The 23,876-nt window shown below is 39.7% G+C and overlaps 1 protein-coding gene across 1 annotated transcript in view; it reads right to left on the minus strand.

The window, feature by feature from the left end:
* LOC309817700 (protein WWC3-like) overlaps positions 1–23,876 on the minus strand; it is a gene marked incomplete at both ends in the record, with an annotated part of 163,436 nt that overhangs the window by 124,943 nt on the left and 14,617 nt on the right. Inside the window, 2 exon segments of the mRNA XM_082646966.1 lie at positions 10,954–11,157; positions 12,606–12,715. Of these exon segments, the coding sequence (XP_082503092.1) occupies positions 10,954–11,157; positions 12,606–12,715 (314 nt within the window).

Here is a 23,876-nt window from a genome sequence, read left to right on the forward strand (position 1 = left end):
CTGATCAGAACTGTTATCCAAAATATAGAAAGAATACTTAAAACTCAACAGTGAGAGAACAAAGAACTCAATTAAATGGGCCACCACCAATTAATGGACACCTCACTGAAGAAGATAAACAGACAGCAAAGCATATGAAAAAAAGATGCTCTAAATCATACGTCACAAGGGAAATGAAAATTAAAACAACAGTGAGGTTCTACCGCACACCTGTTAGAATGGCCAAAATGAGGACACTGACAACATCAAATGCCGGTGAGGATGTGGAGTAACAGGAACTCCCATTCACTGCTGGAAGGAATGCAGAATGCTACAGCCACTTTGGCAGTTTCTCACAAAACTAAACACTCTTACCATGTGATCCAGCAGTCACACTCCTTGGTGTTTACCCAAAAGAGCTGAAATTTTATATCTACATAAAAACCTGCACACTGCAGAAGGTTCATAACTCAAAACTGCCAAAACCTGGAAGCAACCTAGATGATCTTCAACAGGTGAATGGTAAATAAACTTTATTTCAACCAGACCATACAGTATTATTCAGCACTAAAAAAGAGAAAAGAAATAAAAAGTCAGGAAGCCATAAAAAGATATGAAGAAACCTAAAATATACACGTGAAAAAATATACAAGTGACAAAAGCCCATCTGAAAAGTCTGCATGCTATATGATTCCAAGTATATGATAATCTGGAAAAGGCAAAAACTGCGTATCCTACAGCAAAAGAATCAGTCATTGCCACAGGTTGTAAGGGGGAATTAATAGCTAGAAACCAGAATATTTTTAGAGAAGTAAAAATACTCTAAAAGATACTATAATGATACATACATGTCAGTATATGTAGGTCCAAACTCACAGAATGTACAGTACCAAGAGACAGCCTAATATAAAGATGAATGCTGGGTAATGATGATATGTCAATATATATTCATCAGTTGTAACAAATGTGCCCTTTGGTAAGTGATGGGGGAGGTTGTGTATGTGTAGGAGCAGTGGAATATGGGAACTTTCTGCTGAATTTTGCTGTAAATGTAAAACTGTAAAAGATAAAGTTTTTTAAAGGTAGCTTTATAGTAATCTGTCAGTATATGGCAGGCCTGAGAAAATGCAATTCCTCCAAGGTTTTTTCCCCACACACACTGAAGAGCCCACAATTTTATCCTGAGTTGGATTTCACAGATATGTAATAGCTAAAATACAATACATGGCTTACTGCTTTCATAAACAGTGAAGTGCACATGATTTAAAGTTCTTTAACAGGCACAGCATCATTACCAAGAATAACCCATATCTAGGGGTGAATAAGACAGAACTTTTACACAGTCAGCCACTTTCTGGCAGCACAGAGTGCTGCAAGCCTTTTCCAGTGTCTCGACACCTAGACCACTTTACTGGCCGTTTCTAATTTCTATCACCCCGTCCACCTCTCTGCATCCCTTTTTCTTGATGCTTCTGTCTCCTTTCTCTTAGGCCTTGAAGGTACGGTGACTTGGTTCCTGTCCCCTTCTGAGTTGTGGAGACTCCTCTTTCTTCATCTGAGAGTCACCCCACACTGGTGTATTCTGCATCCAGGTCATTTTCATTAGTTTCTCCTGCTTATAAGACCCAACTGCAGGGCCAGCATCCATTCTTTTATTCCTTTGATCTGGGTACTGAAGGCTATCATTCAGGTAACTTAGGTGGCAACACCTAGAAACTAGGTCAAAATCATTTCCTGACCTCATATAGGTGAGTGTGGCTTGTAGAGGAAGAATGTCATCTGCCATATCAGTAAGCAAAGCAGGCACCTCCAATGGTACACCCTGAGGAAACACAGGATACTGGCTCCAGATAGCTGAAGTGCATATCAAAGCAATGATTTCAGTGAGCCAGACTCTTCCATCTTCCCATACATGGGAAAGCACTAAATTCCTTAATGTGACATATCTGCTTTCTTTTATAAACAGTAAACTTTTACCTGTTTTTCTGTTGCAAAACTCTTCTATATGCTGGCCCTCCCTTACCTCTTTGGATCAGTCCCTCAGAGCTATCTGAGACACTGCCTCACGGGCTTGAGTCTTCAGTAAGAGCCCCGAAAAAAACAAATCCCAACGTTTAGATTGTGCATCCTTCAGTCAGCAGCTACAGACCTGAAGTGGCTTAAACACCAACAATGTTCAATAGCTCCACAATCAACCAAATCCAAATAATTTGAACAGGTCAGAACTTCCTATTTAAAAAACAAACAAACACAAAAAAAACTTTTCTCTGTAAAACTTACTTAACTATCAGTCAGAATTCCAAACAACTGTATCCACTGGAAATAAATTTCTATAACAGCTAAAATATTTGCCAAAATTACCTCAAATTTTCATTTACTAAGAATCATAGTTACACAAACACAATGGATTAAGTATTTAAAGAATATAAATCATCCATAGGCCAAGTCCTATTCCTTTTGTTTTGCCTTTTTCTTTCCATTTATTAAGATCACAAACAAAATGAATACCTCAAACAATGCCACTGAAAGAAATCATTCATACAAAATCTCCACGTTAAAGTCCTGGGACTCAAACACAGTAAGTTAAGCAAAATGAGAAGACAGAGAAACACACAGCAGATGAAAAGGCAAAGTAAAAACCCACCAGACCAAACAAATGAATAGGAAATAGGCAGTCTACCTAAAAAAGAATTCAGAGTAATGACAGTAAACATGACCCCAAATCTTGGAAATAGAATAAACACAAGAAACGTTTAACAATGACCTAGAAGAACTAAAGAGCAAACAAACAATGATGAACACAATAAATGAAATTTAAAATTCTCTAGAAGGAATCAATAGCAGAATAACTGAGGCAGAAGAATGGATAAGTAACCTGGGAGATAAAGTAGTGGAAATAACTATTTCTAGTGGAATAGTAGTAGAATAACTATTATTCTGCAGCGCAGAATAAAGAAAAAAAAGAAAAAAAATTGAGAACAGTTTCAGAGACCTCTGGGACAATATTAAACACACCAACATTCAAATTATAGGGAAACCAGAAGAAGAAGAGAAAAACAAAGGGACTGAGAAAATATTTGAAGAGATAATAGTTGAAAACTATACTAATATGGGAAAGGAAATAGTTAATCAAGTCCACGAAGCACAGAGAGTCCCATACAGGATAAATCCAAGGAGAAACAAGACAAATACTAATCAAACTATCAAAAATAAAATACAAAAAAAAATATTAAAAGCAACAAAGGAAAAACAATAAATAACATACACGGGAATCCTCATAAGATTAACAGATGATCTTTCAGCAGAAACTCTGCAAGCCAGAAGGGAGTGGCAGGACATATTTAAAGTGATGAAAGGGAAAAACCTACAACCAAGATTACTCTACCTAGCAAGGATCCCATTCAGATATGACAGAGAAATTAAAACTTTTACAGAGAAGCAAAAGCTAAGCAAATTCAGCACCACCAAACCAGCTTTACAACAAATGCTAAAGGAACTTCTCTACGCAGGAAACACAAGAGAAGGAAAAGACCTACAATAATAAACCCAAAACAATTAAGAAAATGGTAAGTGGAGCATACAAACCAAAAATTACCTTAAATGTAAATAGATTAAATGCTCCAACGAAAAGACAAACACTCACTGAATGGATACAAAAACAAGACCCATATATATGCTGTCTAAAAGAGAACCATTTCAGACTTAGGGACACATACAGAGTGAAACTGAGGGGATGGAAAACGATATTCCATGCAAATGGAAGTCAAAAGGAAGCTAGAGTAGGAATACTCCTATCAGATAAAATAGACTTTAAAATAAAGACCATTACATGAGACAAAGAAGGACACTACGTAATGATCAAGGGATCAATCCAAGCAGAAGATATAACAAGTGTAAATATTTATGCACCCAACACAGGAGAACCTCAATACATAAGGTAAATGCTAACAGCCATAAAAGGGGAAATCAACAGTAACACAATCATACTAGGGGACTTTAACACCCCACTTTCACCAATGGAGACATCAACAAAAATGAAAATAAATAAGTAAACACAAGCTTTAAATGATACATTCGACAAGTTGGACTTAATTGATATTTACAGGACATTCCATACAAAAACAACAGAATACACTTTCTTCTCAAATGCTCATGGAACATTCTCCAGGATAGATCATATCTTGGGTCACAAATTAAGCCTTGGTAAATCTACGAAAATAGAAATCGTATCAAGTATCGTTTCCGATCACAGCGCTATGACACGAGATATCAATTACAGTAAAAACTCTGTAAAAAATACAAACACATGGAAGCTAAACAATACACTACTTAATAAACAAGAGATCACTGAAGAAATCAAAGAGGAAATCAAGAAACACCTAGAAACAAATGACAATGAAAACACAACAACCCAAAACCTACACAATGCAGCAAAAGCAGTTTTAAGAGGGGAGTTTATAGCAATACAATACTACCTCAAAAAACAGGAAACATGTCAAACAAACAACCGAATCCTACACCTAAAGCAATTCGAGAAAGAACAAAAAAAAAAAAACACCTAAAGTTAGCAGAAGGAAGAAATCATAAAGATCAGATCAGAAATAAATGAAAAAGAAATGAAGGAAACTATAGCAAAGGTCAATAAAATTAAAAGCTGGTTCCTTGAGAACATAAACAAAATTGAAAAACCATTAGCCAGACACATCAAGAAAAAAAGGGAGAAGACTCAAATCAACAGAATTTGAAATGAAAAAGGAGAAATAACAACTGACACTGCAGAAATACAAAGAGTCATGAGAGACTACTAGAAACAACTATACATCAATAAAATGGACAACCTGGAAGAAATGGACAAATTCTTAGAAAAGCACATCCTTCTCAGACTGAACCAGGAAGAAACAGAAAATACACACAGAACCATCACAAGCAGTGAAATTGAGACTGTGATTAAAAATCTTCCAACAAACAAAAGCCCAAGACCAGATGGCTTCACAGGGGTTTAGTATCAAACATTTAGAGAACAGCTAACACCTTTCCTTCTCAAACTCTTCCAAAATATAGCAGAGGGAGGAACACACCCAAACTCATTCTACGAGGCCACCATCCCCCTGATACCAAAACCACACAAAGATGTCACAAAGGAAGAAAACTACAGGCCAATTTCACTGATAAGCATAGATGCAAAAGTCCTCAATAAAATACTAGCAAACAGAATCCAACAGCACATTAAAAGGATCATAGACCATGATCAAGTGGGGTTTATCGCAGGAATGCAAGGATTCTTCAATATATGCAAATCAATCAATGTGATACACCATATTAACAAACTGAAGGCAAAAAAACCATATGGTCATCTCAATAGATGCAGAAAAAGTTTTCATCAAAATTCAACACCGATTTAAGATACCCCGCCCCCAGAAAGTAGGTATAGAGGGAACTTACTTCAACATAATAAAGGCTGTATATGACAAACCCACATCCAACATCATTCTCAATGGTGAAAAATTGAAACCATTTGCTCTAAGATCAGGAATAAGACAAGGTTGTCCACTCTCACAACTATTATTCAACATAGTTTTGGAAGTTTTAACCACAGCAATCAGAGAAAAAAAGGAAATAAAAGGAATCCAAATCGGAAAAGCAAAAGTAAAGGTGTCACTGTTTGCAGATGACATGATACTATACATAGAGAATCCTAAAGATGCTACCAGAAAACTACTAGAGCTAATCAATGAATTTGGTAAAGCAGCAGTATACAAATCTACATGTAATGAATGTAAGAATGTAAGAATGAAGAATGTAAGAATGTAAGAATGAAATTCTAATTTCATGTAAGAATGAAATTAGAACACTCCCTAACACAATACTCAAATATCAACTCAAAATGGATTAAAGACCTAAATGTTAAGGCCCGACACTATAAAACTCTTAGAGGGAAACACGGGCAGAACACTCTGTGACGTAAATCACAGCAAGATCCTTTTTGACCCACCTCCTAGAGAAATGGAAATAAAAACAAAAATAAACAAATGGGACCTAATGAAAATTAAAAGCTTTTGCACAGCAAAGGAAACCATAAACAAGACCAAAAGACAACCCTCAGAATGGGAGAAAATATTTGCAAATGAAGCACCTGACAAAGGATTGATCTCCAAAATTTAAAAGCAGCTCATACAGCTCAATATCAAAACACAAATCACCCAATACAAAAATGGGCAGAAGACCTACACAGACATTTCTCCAAAGAAGATATACAGACTGCCAACAAACACATGAAAGGATGCTCAACATCACTAATCATTAGAGAAATGCAAATCAAAACTACAATATGGTATCACCTCACACCCGTCAGAATGGCCATCATCAAAAAATCTATAAACTGTAAATGCTGGAGAGGGTGTGGAGAAAAGGGAACACTCCTGCACTGTTGGTGGTACGTAAATTGATATAGCCACTATGGAGAACAGTATGGAGGTTCCTTAAAAAACTAAAAATAGAACTACCATACGACCCAGCAATCCCACTCCTGGGCATATACTCTGAGAACACCATAATTCAAGAAGGGTAATGTACCACAATGTTCACTGCAGCTCTATTTACAATAGCCAGGACACGGAAGCAACCTACATTTCCATTGACAGATGAGTGGTTAAAGAAGATGTGGCACATATATACAATGGAATATTACTCAGCCATAAAAACAAATAAAATTGAGTTATTTGTGGTGAGGTGGATGGACTTATGAGTCTGTCATACAGAGTGAAGTAAGTCAGAAAGAGAAAAACAAATACCACATGCTAACACATATATATGGAATCTAAAAAAAAAAGTGGTTATGAAGAACAAGGGGCAGGACAGGAATAAAGACACAGATGTAGAGAATGGACTTGAGGACATGGGGAGGGGGAAGGGTAAGCTGGGACGAAGTGAAAGAGTGGCATGGACATATATACACTACCAAATGTAAAATAGATAGCTAGTGGGAAGCAGCCCCATAGCACAGGAAGATCAGCTCGGTGCTTTGTGTCCACGTAGAGGGGTGGGATAGGGAGGGTGGGAGGGAGACGCAAGAGGGAGGGGATATGGGGATATATGAATATGTATAGCTGATTCACTTTGTTATAAAGCAGAAACTAACACACCATTGTAAACTCCAATTAAACTCCAATAAAGATGTTAACAAAAAAAAGAGAGAACCCCCTACAGAACCAAGACTACAAGAACGATTCCCACATAATCAGAGAGGAAGGGGGAAAAGTACTGAGTTGGCACCTGTGACCCTGGGAGGGAACTAAGAAGAAAAGGGAGGCTACGTAGGCAAAGACCAGCTCTGGGGAGTGAGCAGGTCAAGCCACAGACTGCATCCTACATGCAGGAGACGAGCACTGTGAGACCTGGCTGCAAGGAGAACTGCTGGGACCAACAGAAAGGCTGGAGAATCTGACACTCCACACCTGAGAAGTGTTTGTGTGCTGCCTTGCCCTCAGGCAGGATTTACAGCATGGATTGAGAAGACACAGGTGGCTGGCTGATTTCTCGTGAACCCCTGGGCGCATTGATTCCGCAGACTGATCCAAGCAAACACCCTAGTAGGCTTGCTGCATGTCACAGCTCCACAGTAGCCTGGCAAGCCAAGGACAGAAAACTTGGCCATGGGAGGCAGAGGCACCTCAGACCTTAAAGAGGTTATCTGCATGGGGCAGAGGCAGCCATTTCTGGCACTCACTTTCAGGAGAAAGTTCCTCTTTCTCTTACACTGCTCCAGCAACATGGGACCTGACCACACCTTGGATAGGGCAGTAATAGTCACTGAACAGAAGAGAAGCCCTGGTTCAAACTGGCTCTGGCTCTAGGCCCTCCATGTCCAGCCCCACCACCTACCAAGGTGATAGCTGCCAGCACACCCTGAGGAAAGACGTGACTAGTGATCACATCAGATCGAGCTCTCCCAACAAAGCCAATGGGCACAGGCAGAAAAAGCATTTGACAAAATTGAATATCATTCATTATAAAAATTTTAATCAAAATTGGTATAGAGAGAACTTATCTCAACATAATGAAGGCCATTTATGACAAAGCCAGTCAACATAAGTACTCAATGGTGAAAAGCTGAAAGCCTTTCCTCTAGAATGAGAAAGAAAACAAGGATGCCCACTCCTCCCTCTTCTATTCAACTTAGTAGTGAATACCTGGACATAGCAATCAGACAGGAAAAAGAAATTAAAAGATCCAAACTGGAAGGGAAGACATAAAACTGTCATTATTTGCAGGTGACAAGATACTCTATATGGAAAACTCTAACGTCTTCAACAAAAAACTATTAAAACTAATAAATGAATTCAGTAAACTTGCAAGATACAAGATTAATATTCAGAAATCTGTTGCTTTTCTATACACTAACAATGAAATATCAGAAAAAGAAAGCAAGAAAACAAACCTGTGTAAAATGTCATCAAAAAATTAAATAAAATATCTAGGAATAAACTTAACCAAGGAGATGAAAGACCTATACACTGAAAACTATAAAATACTGGTGAATTAAATATGATGCAAAGAAGTAGAAAGATAACCTATGCTCTCTGCTTGGAAGAATTAATATTATTAAAAGGGCCACACTGCTCAAAACAATCTACAATTTAAAGCTATCACTATCAAAATATCAGGACATTTGTCACAGAACTAAAACAAATAATCACAAAATTTATATGGAACCACAAAAGACCCCAAGTTGCCAAAACAATCTTGAGAAAAAGGAACAAAGCTGGAGGTATCACACTCCCTGATTTCAGACTACATTACAAAGCTATGATAATCAAAATGACACGATATTAGCACAAAAACACTCACATAGATCAATGAAAGAGAATAGAGAGACGAGAAATAAACCCACACACCTATAGTCAACTAACCTATGAAAAAGGAGGCAAGAATAACAATGGAGAAAAGACAGTCTCTTCAGCAAGTGGTGCTGGGAAAGCTGGACAGCTGCATGTAAATCAATGAGATTAGAACATTTCCTCACACTGTACACAAAAACAAACTCAAAATACTCTAAAGACCTACATGAAAGCCCAGAAATCATAAAACTTCTGGAAGAGAATAGAGGTGAAACACTCTGACATAAATTGTAGCAATATTTCTTTGGATCACTCTCCTAAGGCAAAAGAAATAAAAGCAAAAATAAACAAATGGGACTCAATTAAGCCTAAAAGCTTTTGTACCTCAAAGGAAACCATCCACAAAACAAAAAGACAACCTATGGAATGGGAGAAGATATTTACAAATTATGTGACCAACAAGGGGTTAATGTCCAAAATATACAAACAGCTCATACAACTCAATATCAAACAAACAAACAACCCAAACAAAACATGGGCAGAAAACTTGAATAGACATCTTTCCAAAGAAGACACACAGATGGCTAACAGGCACTTGAAAAGATGCTCAACATCACTAATTATGAAGGAAATGCAAATCAAAACTACAGTGAGGTATCCTCTCACACCTGTCAGAATGGCCATGATCAGAAAGTCTACAAACAACAAAATGTTGGTGAGAATGTGGAGAAATGGAACTCTTGTATGCTGTCGGTGGGAAAGGAAACTGGTGCATACACTGTGGAGACCAGTATGGAGACTTGTTATATAAATTAAAAATAGAGCTACCATATATGACCCAGTAATTCCACTCCTGTATATATCCAGAACAAGAATGAAAGCACTAATTTGAAAAAATGCTTGTACCCAATGTTCACAGTTGCTTTATTTACAATAGCCAAGATATGGAAGCAACCTACGTGTCCATCAACAGACAACTGGATTAAGAAGATGTGATATATGTATATATATATATATACACAATGGGGTATCACTCAGTTATAAAAAAGACTGAAATCCTGCAATTTGCAACAACATGGATGGACCTAGAGAATATCATCCTTAGTGAAATGAGTCAGAGAAAGAAAGAAAAATACCATATGTTATTACTTATATGTGGAATCTAAAAATAAAACAAACTACTGAGTATAACAAAACAGTAACAAACTCACAGCTACAGAAAACAAACTAGTGGTTACCAGTGGGAGATGGAAGTGGGGAGGGACAAACTAGGGGTAGGAGATTAAGAGACACAAATTACTGGATTTGAGGATACAGGGAGGGGGAAGGGTGAGCTGTGACAAAGCGAGAGAGAGGCATGGACATATATGCACTACCAAACGTAAGGTAGATAGCTAGTGGGAAGCAGCCGCATAGCACAGGGAGATCACCTTGGTGCTTTGTGACCGCCTGGAGGGGTGGGATAGGGAGGGTGGGAGGGAGGGAGACGCAAGAGTGAAGAGATATGGGAACATATGTATATGTATAACTGATTCACTTTGTTATAAAACAGAAACTAACACACCATTGTAAAGCAATTATACCCCAATAAAGATGTTAAAAAAAAGAGACACAAATTACTATATATAAAGTAAATAAGCCACATAGATATATTGTATAGGACACAGTATATATATTTGGTATAACTTAAATCAGTATAATCTATAAAAATACTGAATCACTGTGTTGTATACCTAAAACTAATACAGTATTTTAAATCACTATACTTCAATTTTTAAAAAGTAAAACAACAAAAAACATTGACAAGTTTATTTCATGTCACTACCTGAAACGTGCTTGTTTATCTTCTCCCTTCCCCAGCCGCACGGAAGCTCCGTGAGGGCAGGGGCCTCTCCTTTCTTGGGGTTCCCCGTGTTGCAGTGCCTGGGCACAAGGCGGACACTTGATCAACATTTGCTGAAGGAGCGGTAGTGAATGACCGTCGGATTCCAGTGTGGAAGACTGACTACCTAACAATCTGCGATTAGAAAATTTAGGAAGCTGTCTTGCCTGACTCAAGCTCAGTGTCTGCAAAAAGCCTAGCAGAGAGACAGCTTTGGAAGTCACGCGTGTTAACCGCGGGGGACGGTGAACTCACAGCTGGCGTACGAGCGGCCGTCATCCTCGCACATCTTGTGCAGCTGCTGGTATTCCTCCTGGGCCAGCTCGAAACGCTGCTGCTTAATCTGGTAGATTTCTTTCTTGGCGTTGAGGGCCTCCTGGGCTACAATTAAATACTCCTTCAGCATCCGTTCCTGCTCCCGCCTCCACTGTTCTCTGGGATCCTCAATCTGGGTAAGCTCTGAAATTGAAAGGGTAACATAAGGGACTTCAAAGTAAAATCTTTACATTGACCAATAATCATGCAGTTATATGACTAGTCGATGAGAAAATTAATTAACTACCAGGAGGTACATTATGGAAGCGTCTACATAACGAACCTCCCAGAGTGCGGATCACCTCCTATTTACATATCCACACTTGGGACGAGAAGAAAGCTCTGTAGACATGCAATAGCTCCATGGAGGGGAAGATGGTACCAGGCAACTTTTCACACTCTAAGTAAATGTTGGTGGACATGAACCCAAAGGAGGTCATCCCTGTCAAACTAAGACACACGTCCAAGCTTCCTCTCCCTGCCTTCTTCAAGCCAGGCTGCTGTGGGCTCTGCTGTCCCCGTGGCTGGCTCGCTCCCCTTCTCCCACCTCCCATGCCAGACAACTGCATTCTTCGTGGACTTCCCATAAATCCCCCATTTTCCGCTCTGGCTCTCTCACTCTAGCAGCTCCCGTAAGGGCTCATGCCCACCTCTGGCTCCTACCTCTCCCCTGAGCACCCATCCTTTCCTTCCTCCTCCCTCCTAGAGGCATCTTCACCTGGACGGATGCAAAGTAATTCTGAGTCACTCGTCCAAAGCATGAGCAAGCAGAGTTTACAAAGATGAGCCAGAAGAGGTGGGTCCCAGGCCACAGAGGCAGGTAGGCAGCATTTGCAGAAAGGTTATGTAAGGCGGCCACCTGTGCCATTCAGTACTGCCACACAGACCCGGAGAGGCCAAAGCCGTAGTACAGGTGTGCCCAGCCCACAGCTCAGGGAAGGTCGCCCAGACAGACAGACACCCTGGCCGCAAGCAATCCAGGGGCACTGGGCCAGCTGGGCCAGGGGGAGGGCGGCGCTTGGGTACAGCCTCGCTACTCACCATGCCCAGACCCGCCTGGAAGCCCTCCTGCCACTGGGATAACTGCCAGGGAGGGCAGCAGGACCAGGGCAGCACTCACACCCCTGCCCAATCCCTGGGTAAGAGCCGCAGTCACATGAAGGCTGAGGGTACAGATTGGAAACTCCCCTGCCCCAGGACCCAGCCAGGATGCCTCGCCATTCAGGGTTCCAAATGCTGAACCCCGGAGGCCAGCTGGCAAGTGACAATGCAGGAATCAGCCCTGAAGATACAAACCCCGGTCGATCACACTAAGGGGACAGGAGGAGCCGTGAGGAAGGAACTTTGTCACTCACATGCTGGGCACCGTGCATCTACAGGAGCCCCCAGCCTCCCCTGCACTCAACGAATCAAAGGACAGAAAGCACACTAAGGGGAACTTGGTGTCCCCAGTAGTAACAACAATGACAGAAACACTGGGCAGCTTGAACAAAAATTGGAGTGTGATGAAATGCGAATCTGAAAGAGAAATGGATCCCTAACTGGAACCCAATGGAGAGTAGTATAATAATCAAATGTGGCACTCTACTTACTTTTTATGTGGTTCATGTAATAAATGCCAACTTGTTTATCATATACAGTTTCCCATCCTAAAGGAAGTTCATCCCCAACACAATCAGCAAAGGTCAGCGGCTTTGTTATCCTATAAAATAAAGCAATGAAGATAAATTTGAAATTCAAGACAATTTTGTATGTATACTGAATCAATCTGATAATTAAATCTTATACTTAATCCTATAATTGTAATTATTCCTATAATTAATCCTTAACAAAAACATATTATCTAATCCATTTGATTAGATAATATTGCAAACATCTGCTCCAATATTCTACTGAAAAACTAATTCACAAGCTTTTCCAGAAAAAACAACTAGATCAGTACACTTATAATTAACACCATTAAAATCTCAAAATTCAATGTTTAACTGCAGTGTAAATATATAAAGTAAAAATAAAACTGTTAAACAAGCATTTTTCAAATAATCATATTTAATGACATTATGCAAAAGAGATGTCACTCATTTTGAACAACAGAATACTTATCTTCTGTTCTCATCCCCTGAGAAATGTTTCTATCCAAATGTTTCAGTTTCTCTACTTCAAATATGAACACTGGCTTAAATCTATATACTAAATGCTTATGTAATATTTTCATTGATGAGTGTTAATGAATTCCACATTAACCATTAATCAGTTACAAAAACCACAGTATATTAGCAAACTCTATCCAGCAGCATATTAAATACCCACAAAAAGAGACAATAAACAAGTTCTGCAAAGTTGCAGAATATAAAATGACCTTGTAAAATTATACATTCTTTCCAAGTATACATGAAATATTCTCCAGGATAGATCACATACTAGGTCATAAAACTAGCCTCAACAAATTTAAGAGGACAGAAATTATATCAAGCAGTTTTCCAACCTCAGCAGTATGAAGCTAGAAATCAACTACAGAAAGAAAAAGGAGAAATGAACACACATATGGAGACTCAACATTTTACTGAAAAATCAATGGTTAAATGATGAATTCAAGAAGAAAATCAGAAAATACCTCAAAATAAATTAAAATGAAACCACAACTTTCCAAAATCTATGGGATGCAGCAAAAGCAGTTCTAAGAAGAGATAAATCTTCCTCAAGAAACAAGAAAACTCTCAAACAACATAGCCTACCACCTAAACAAACTAGAAAAACAAGAACAAACTAAGCTCAAAGTTAGCAGCAGGGAGGAAATAATAAAGATCAGAGAGGAAGTAAACAAAATAGAGACGAAAAAAGCAATACAAAAGATCAATAAGGCAAGAGCTGCTTTTTTCAAAACATAAACAAAATTGATAAACCTTTAGCCATGCCCACCAAGAAACAAAAAAGAGAGAGAGGAGATCCAAGTAAACAAAGTAAGAAATGAAAGAGGAGAAATAACCACCATACTACAGAGATACAAAAAATCGGAATACTATTTACAGTTATATGCCAACAAACTGGACAACACAGAAGAACTGGACAAGTTTCTAGAAGCATACGGCCTGCCAAAATTGAGTAAGGAAGAAACAGACAATCTTAATAGGATGATCACTATCAGTGAAATTGAAATTGTAATAATAATAATTTTTTTAACACTCCCAAAAAAGAGAAGTCCAGGAACAGACAGCTTCACAGGAGAATTCTACCAAATATAAAGAAAAGTTATTACTCTTTAAATTATTCCCAAAAAAACTGAAGAGGAGGGAACAATCCAAAATCATTCTACGAGGTCACCATCACCCTGATAACAAAACCAATCAAAACACTACCAAAGGGCCTCCCTGGTGGCGCAGTGGTTGAGGGTCTGCCTGCCAATGCAGAGGACACAGGTTTGCGCCCTGATCTGGGAGGATCCCACATGCCACGGAGTGGCTGGGCCCGTGAGCCATGGCCACTGGGACTGCGCGTCCGGAGCCTGTGCTCTGCAATGGGAGAGGCCACAACAGTGAGAGGTCTGCATACCGCAAAACAAAAAAAAACAAAAAAAAGATTATAGGCCAATAACTGATGAATATAGACCCAAAAATCCTCAACAAAATATTAGCAAACTGAATCAACATTATATGAAAAGAATCATACACCATGATTAAGTTGAATTCTTTCCAGTGTCATTTGGATAGTTCAACATATGCAAATCAATTACTATGATACACCATATGAACAAAAGGTAAAGATAGAAACCACATGACCATCTCAATGCTGACAAAATTCAACATTAATTCATGATTTAAAAAAACTCTCATCAAGGTGGCTGTAGAAGGGACACATCTCTACATGATAAAGGCCATTTACAACAAACCCTACAGCCAACATAATACTCAATGGTAAAAGCTGAAAGCCTTTCTTCTAAAATGGGAAAAAAAGACAGATGCCCACTCTCATCACTTCTATTTAACACTGAAACTATTTGAAGTCCAAGCCACAGAAATCAGACAAGAAAAAGCAATAAAAGGAATCCAAAGTGGAAGGGAAAAAGTAAAACATTATTTGTGGACAACAAGATACTCTATATAGAGAATCTTAAAGCCTCCATCAAAAAAGTATCAGACTTGGGGCTTCCCTGGTGGCACAGTGGTTGAGAGTCCGCCTGCTGATGCAGGGGACACGGGTTCATGCCGCGGTCCAGGAGGATCCCTCATGCTGCGGAGTGGCTGGGCCCGTGAGCCATGGCTGCTGAGCCTGCGCGTCCGGAGCCTGTGTCCACAACGGGAGAGGCCACAACAGTGAGAGGCCCGCGTACCACAAAAAAAAAAAAAAAAAGTATCAGACTCAGTGAATTCAGCAACGCTGCAAGATATAAGATTAATATTTAGAAATCCACTGAGTTTCTATATTCTAACAATTAAATACCAGAAAGAGAAAAGGTTTTTTTTAAATCCTATTTATAATCACATTAAAAACAAACAAAAAACACAACCTAGGAATAAACTTAACCAAGGAAGTGAAAGACCTATATTTTGAAAACTATAAAACACTGATGAATGTTACTGAACAAGATTCAAAGAAATGAAAAGATATCCCATACTCTTATATTAGAAGAATTAATGTTATAAAAAAGGTCATACTTCCCAAAGCAATCTACAGATTTAATGTGATCACTATCAAAATACCCAGGACATTTGTCAGAAAGCTAAAACAAATAATCCTAAAATTTATATGGAACCACAAAAGACCCCAGGTTGCTAAAACATTCTTGAGAAAAAGGAACAAAGCTGGAGGTACCACACTCCCTGATTTCAGACTACATTACAAAAGCTACGATAACCAAAACGACACGACATTAGCACAAAAACACTCACATAGATCAATGAAAGAGAATAGAGAGACGAGAAATAAACCCACACACCTATAGTCAACTAACCTATGAAAAAGGAGGCAAGAATAACAATGGAGAAAAGACAGTCTCTTCAGCAAGTGGTGCTGGGAAAGCTGGACAGCTGCATGTAAATCAATGAGATTAGAACATTTCCTCACACTGTACACAAAAACAAACTCAAAATACTCTAAAGACCTACATGAAAGCCCAGAAATCATAAAACTTCTGGAAGAGAATAGAGGTGAAACACTCTGACATAAATTGTAGCAATATTTCTTTGGATCACTCTCCTAAGGCAAAAGAAATAAAAGCAAAAATAAACAAATGGGACTCAATTAAGCCTAAAAGCTTTTGTACCTCAAAGGAAACCATCCACAAAACAAAAAGACAACCTATGGAATGGGAGAAGATATTTACAAATTATGTGACCAACAAGGGGTTAATGTCCAAAAATACAAACAGTTCATACAACTCAATATCAAAAAGCAAACAAACAGGGCTTCCCTGGTGGCGTAGTGGTTGAGAGTCTGCCTGCCGATGCAGGGAATGCAGGTTCGTGCCCCGGTCCGGGAGGACCCCATATGCCACGGAGCGGCTGGGCCCATGAGCCTTGGCTACTGAGCCTGCGCGTCCGGAGCCTGTGTTCCACAACGGGAGAGGCCACACAGTGAGAGGCCTGCGTACGGCAAAAAAAAAAAAAAAAAAAAGCAAACAAACAACCCAAACAAATCATGGGCAGAAGACTTGAACAGACATCTTTCCAAAGAAGACACACAGATGGCTAACAGGCACTTGAAAAGATGCTCAACATCACTAATTATGAAGGAAATGCAAATCAAAACTACAGTGAGGTATCCTCTCACACCTGTCAGAATGGCCATGATCAGAAAGTCTACAAACAACAAAATGTTGGTGAGAATGTGGAGAAATGGAACTCTTGTATGCTGTCGGTGGGAAAGGAAACTGGTGCATACACTGTGGAGACCAGTATGGAGACTTGTTATATAAATTAAAAATAGAGCTACCATATATGACCCAGTAATTCCACTCCTGTATATATCCAGAACAAGAATGAAAGCACTAATTTGAAAAAATGCTTGTACCCAATGTTCACAGTTGCTTTATTTACAATAGCCAAGATACGGAAGCAACCTACGTGTCCACCAACGGACAACTGGATTAAGAAAATGTGATATTTGTATATATCTATATATGTGTATATATAGATATATATATGTGTATATATAGATATATGTATATATGTATACACAATGGGATATCAGTCAGTTATAGAAAAAGACTGAAATCCTGCGATTTGCAACAGTATGTACGGACCTAGAGAATATCATGCTTAGTGAAATAAGTCAGACAGAAAAAGACAAATACTATCTGATATCACTTACATGTGGAATTCAGAAATAATTATAATAGTAATAATAATACAATGGCTGTATCAGCAAAACAGAAACAGACTCAGATACAGAAAACAAACTGGTGGTTACCAAAGGTGACAGAGTAGGGGGAAGAGACAAATTAGGGGTATGGGATCAATGGATACAAGCTGCTATTAAACTACTATTAAAATAGATAAGAAACAAGAATATAACGTACAGCACAGGGAATTATACCCAGTACCTGGTAATCACCTACAGTGAAATATAATTTCTGCAAAAAAATTTTTTTAAAAAGCAAGCCTACCCAATATCTCTGTAATTGGGAGGTATACCTCAGTCCTGGTCAGGTGACCATGAGTGAACCAGAGGGACTTGCAGAGTTCCCCTGCCGGGATCAGAGAAGAAAAGAAATTAGTCCCAGTCCCAGCTAGGTCACCATGGGAAAACTTTCTTTCTCCATAGACATCCCCTTCCCTTAACAGGAAACAGATATTGAAACAGTAATGAAGACTCACTCATGGGTGATTCCTGCAGTGTTAAAATGAATTTACATTCCTATAGAAAGAGAAAAAAAAGGATTTACATTTTGAAAAGAAATACAACTTAAAATACTTCCACAGCAAAAAAAAAAAAAAAGAAGAAGAAGAAGAAAATTCCACTTGAAAATAGCACCTAGAAGAAATAAATACTTAAAAACAAGTTTATGGATAATCGAAGATGGCGTAAGAGTAAGACGCCGAGATCACCTTCCTCCCCACAGATACACCAGAAATACAACTACACGTGGAACAACTCCTACAGAACACCTACTGAACGCTGGCAGAAGACCTCAGGCCTCCCAAAAGGCAAGAAACTCCCTACGTACCTGGGTAGGGCAAAAGAAAAAAGAGAACACAGAGACAAAAGAATAGGGACGGGACCTGCACCTCTGGAAGGGAGCTGTGAAGGAGGAGATGTTTCCACACACTAGGAGCCCCTTCGCGGGTGGAGACTGCGGGTGGCGGAGCGGGGAAGCTTCGAAGCCGCGGAGGAGAGCGCAGCAACAGGGGTGCCGAGGGCAAAGCAGAGAGATTCCCGCACAGAGGACCGGTGCCGACCAGCACTCACCAGCCCGAGAGGCTTGTCTGCTCACCCGCCGGGGTGGGCGGGGCTGGGAGCTGAGGCTCAGGCTTCAGTCCGAGCGCAGTGAGAGGACTGGGGTTGGCGGCATGAACACAGCCTGCAGGGAGTTATTGCACCACGGCTGGCCAGGAGGAAGTCCGGGGAAAAGTCTAGACCTGCCGAAAGGCAAGAGACTTTTTCTTCTCTTTGTTTCCTGGTGCGCGAGGAGATTAACAGCAACGCTTAAAGGAGCTCCAGAGACTGCGCGAGCCGCGGCTATCAGCGCGGACCACAGAGACGGGCATGAGACGCTAAGGCTGCTTCTGCCGCCACCAAGAAGTCTGTATGTGATCACAGGTCACTCTCCACGCCTCCCCTCCCGGGAGCCTGTGCAGCCCGCCACTACCAGGGTTCCGTGATACAGGGACAACTTCCCCAGGAGAACAAACAGCGCACCTCAGGCTGTTGCAGAGTCACACCGGCCTCTTCGGCCACAGGCTCACGCCGCAGCCGCACCCCTCCCTCCCCCCAGCCTGAGTGAGCCAGAGCCTCTGAATCAGCTGCTTCTTTAACCCCGTCCTGTCTGGGCGAAAAACAGACGCCCTCAGGCGCCCTAAACGCAGAGGCGGTTCCAAATCCAAAGATGAACCCCGGGAGCTGTGCTAACAAAGAAGAGAAAGGGATATTTCTCCCAGCAGCCTCAGGAGCAGAGGATTAAATCTCCAAAATCAACTTGATGCACCTGCATCTGTGGAATACCTGAATAGACAACAAATCATCCCAAATTGAGGAGGTGGACTTTGGCAGCAAAGATATATATTTTTTCCCTTTTTCTCTTTTTGTGAGTGTGTATGTGTATGCTTCTGTGTGCGATTTTGTCTGTAATAGCTTTGCTTTTACCAATTGTCCTACAGTTCTGTCCTTTTTTATTTATTACTTTTTACAATTTTCTCTTAGTAATTATTTTTTAATTTTAATAACTATTTTATTTTATCTTCTTTCTATTTTTTCTCCCTTTTATTCTGAGCCATGTGGATGAAAGGCTCGTGATGCTGCAGCCATGTGTCAGTGATGTGCCTCTGAGCTGGGAGAGCCAACTTCACGACACTGCTCAACAACAGACCTCCCGGCCCGACGTAATATCAACAGCGAAAATCTCCCAGAGATCTCCATCTCAACGCCAAGACCCACCTTCACTCAACGACCAGCAAGCTACAGTGCTTGGACACTCTATGCCAAACAACTAGCAAGACAGGAACACAACCCCACCTATTAGCAGAGAGGCTGCCTAAAATCATAATAAGGCCACAGACGTGCCAAAACACAGCACCAGACGTGGACCTGCCCACCAGAAAGACAAGATCCAGCCTCATCCACCAGAACACAGGCACTAGTCCCCTCCACGAGGAAGCCAACACAGCCCACTGAACAAACCTTACCACTGGGGACAGACATCAAAAACAACTAGAACTACAAATCTGCAGACTGTGAAAAGGAGACCCCAAACACAGTAAGATAAGCAAAATGAGAAGACAGAAAAACAAACAGAGGTGAAGGAGCAAGATAAAAACCCACCAGACCTAACAAATGAAGAGGAAATAGGCAGTCTACCTGAAAAAGAATTCAGAATAATGATAGTAAAGATGATCCAAAATCTTGGAAATAGAATAGACAAAATGCAAGAAACATTTAACAAGGACCTAGAAGAACTAAAGATGAAACAAGCAACGATGAACAACACAAAAATTGAAATTAAAAATACTCTAGAAGGGATCAATAGCAGAATAACTGAGGCAGAAGAATGGATAAGTGACCTGGAAGATAAAATAGTGGAAATAAGTTCTGGAGAGCAAAGTAAAGAAAAAACAATGAAAAGAAATGAGGACAGTCTCAGAGACCTCTGGGACAACATTAAACTCACCAACATTCAAATTACAGGTGTTCCGAAGATGAAGAGAAACAGAAAGGGACTGAGAAAATATTTGAAGAGATTAGAGTTGAAAACTTCCTAATATGGGAAAGGAAATAGTTAATCAAGTCCAGGAAGCACAGAGAGTCCCATACAGGATAAATCCAAGGAGAAATACGCCAAGACACATATTAATCAAACTGTCAAAAATTAAATGCAAAGAAAACATATTAAAAGCACCAAGGGAAAAACAACAAATAACACACAAGGGAATCCCCATAAGGTTAACAGCTGATCTTTCAGCAAAAACTCTGCAAGCCAAAAGGGACTGGCAGGACATATTTAAAGTGATGAAGGAGAAAAAACTACAACCAAGACTGCTCTACCCAGCATGGATCTCATTCAGATTTAATGGAGAAATTAAAACCTTTACAGGCAAGAAAAAGCTAAGAGAGTTCAGCACCACCAGACCAGCTTTACAACAAATGCTAAAGGAACTTCTCTAGGTAAGGACACAAGAGAAGGAAAAGACCTACAATAACAAACCAAAAACAATTTAGAAAGTGGGAATAGGAACATACATATCGATAATTACCTTCAATGTAAATGGATTAAATGCTCCCACTAAAAGACACAGATTGGCTGAATGGATACAAAATCAAGACCCATATGTATGCTGTCTACAAGAGACCCACTTCAGACCTACGGACACATACAGACTGAAACTCAGGGGATGAAAAAAGATATTCCATGCAAATGGAAATCGAAAGAAAGCTGGAGTAGCAATTCTCACATCAGACAAAATAGACTTTAAAATAAAGACTATTACAAGACACCAAGAAGGACACTACATAATGAGCAAGGGATCGATCCAAGAAGAAGATACAACAATTGTAAACATTTATGCACCAAACATAGGAGCACCTCAATACAAAAGGCAAATACTAACAGCCATAAAAGGGGAAATCGACAGTAACACATTCATAGCAGGGGACTTTAACACCCCACTTTCACCAATGTACAGATCATCCAAAATGAAAATAAATAAGGAAACACAAGCTTTAAATGATACATTAAACAAGATGGACTTAATTGATATTTATGGGACATTCCATCCAAAAACAACAGAATACACATTTTTCTCAAGTGCTCATAGAACATTCTCCAGGATCGATCACATCGTGGGTCACAAATCAAGCCTTGGTAAATTTAAGAAAACTGACACTGTATCAAGTATCTTTTCTGACCACAATGCTATGAGATTAGATATCAATTACAGGAAAAGATCTGTAAAAAATAGAAACACATAGAGGCTAAAAATACACTACTTAATAACCAAGTGATCACTGAAGAAATCAAACAGGAAATCAAAATATACCTAGAAACAAATAACAGTGGAGACACGATGACCCAAAACCTATGGGATACAGGAAAAGCAGTTCTAAGAGGGAAGTTTATACCAATACAATCCTATCTTAAGAAACAGGAAACATCTCAAATAAACAACGTAACTTTGCACCTAAAGCAACTGGAGAAAGAACCAAAAAAATGCCAAAGTTAGCAGAAGGAAAGAAATCATAAACATCAGATCAGAAATAAATGAAAAAAAAAAGAAGGAAACAATAGCAAAGATCTATAAAACTAAAAGCTGGTTTTATAAAAAAGTGAGAGAGTGGCATGGACATATATACACTACCAAACATAAAATAGATAGCTAGTGGGAAGCAGCCGCATAGCAGAGGGTGATCAGCTAGGTGCTTTGTGACCACCTAGAGGGATGGGATAGGGAGGCTGAGAAGGAAGGAGATGCAAGAGGGAAGAGATATGGGAACATATGTATATGTATAACTGATTCACTTTTTATAAAGCAGAAACTAACACACCATTGAAAAGCAATTATAGTCCAATAAAGATGTAAAAAAGGTGGGGGGCTTCCCTGGTGGCGCAGTGGTTGGGAGTCCGCCTGCCTATGCAGGGGGCGCGGATTCGTGCTCCGGTCCTGGAGGATCCCGCGTGCTGCGGAGCGGCTGGGCCTGTGAGCCGTGGCCGCTGGGCCTGCGCGTCGGAGCCTGTGCTCCACAATGGGGGAGGCCACGGAAATGAGAGGCCCGCGTACCGCAAAAAAAAAAAAAAAGTGGTTCTTTAACAAGATAAACAAAATTGATAAACCATTAGCCAGACTCATCGAGAAAAAGAAGAAGACTCAAATCAATAGAATTAGAAATGAAAAAGGAGAAGTAACAACTGACATTGCAGAAATACAAAAGATCATGAGAGATTACTACAAGCAACTCCATGCCAATAAAATGGACAACCTGGAAGAAATGGACAAATTCTTAGAAATGCACAACCTGCCAAGACTGAATCAGGAAGAAATAGAAAATATGAACAGACCAATCACAAGCACTGAAATTGAAACTGTGATTAAAAATCTTCCAACAGGGGCTTCTCTGGTGGCGCAGTGGTTGAGAGTCTGCCTGCTGATGCAGGGGACACGGGTTCGTGCCCCGGTCTGGGAGGATCGCACATGCCGCGGACCGGCTAGGCCTGTGGCCATGACCGCTGAGCCTGCGCATCCAGATGGCTTCACAGGCGAATTCTATTAAACATTTAGAGAAGAGCTAACACCTATCCTTCTCAAACTCTTCCAAAATATAGCAGAGGGAGGAACACTCCCAAACTCATTCTATGAGGCCAACATGACCCTGATACAAAAACCAGACAAGGATGTCACAAAGAAAGAAAACTACAGGCCAATATCACTGATGAACATAGATGCAAAAATCCTCAAAAAAATACTAGCAAAGAGTATCCAACAGCACATTAAAAGGATCATACACCATGATCAAGTGGCGTTTACTCCAGGAAACAAGGATTCTTCAATATACACAAATCAATCAATGTGATACACCATATTAACAAATTGAAGGAGAAAAACCATATTATCATCTCATAGATGCAGAGAAAGCTTTCGACAAAATTCAACACCCATGTATTATAAAAACCCTGCAGAAAGTAGGCATAGAGGGAACTTTCCTCAACATAATAAAGGCCATATATGACAAACCGACAGGCAATATCATCCTCAACGGTAAAAAAACTGAAAGCATTTCCACTAAGATCAGGAACAAGACAAGGTTGCCCAGTCTCACCACTCTTATTCAACATAGTTTTGGAAGTTTTAGCCACAGCAATCAGACAAGAAAAGGCAATAAAAGGAATCCAAATCGGAAAAGAAGAAATTAAGCTGTCACTGTTTGCAGAGGACATGATATTATACATGGAGAAATCTAAAAATGCTACCAGAAAACTACTAGAGCTAATCAATGAATTTGGTAAAGTAGCAGAATACTAAGTTAATGCACAGAACTATCTGGCATTCCTATATACTAATGATGAAAAATCTGAAAGTGATATCAAGAAAACACTCCCATTTACCATTGCAACAAAAGGAATAAAATATCTAGGAATAAAGCTACCTAAGGAGACAAAACATCTGTATGCAGAAAATTATAAGACACTGATGAAAGAAATTAAAGATGATACAAATAGATGG

The sequence above is a fragment of the Grampus griseus genome (genome assembly GCF_964374135.1).
Source record: "Grampus griseus genome assembly, chromosome: Y".
Lineage (NCBI taxonomy): Eukaryota > Metazoa > Chordata > Mammalia > Artiodactyla > Delphinidae > Grampus > Grampus griseus.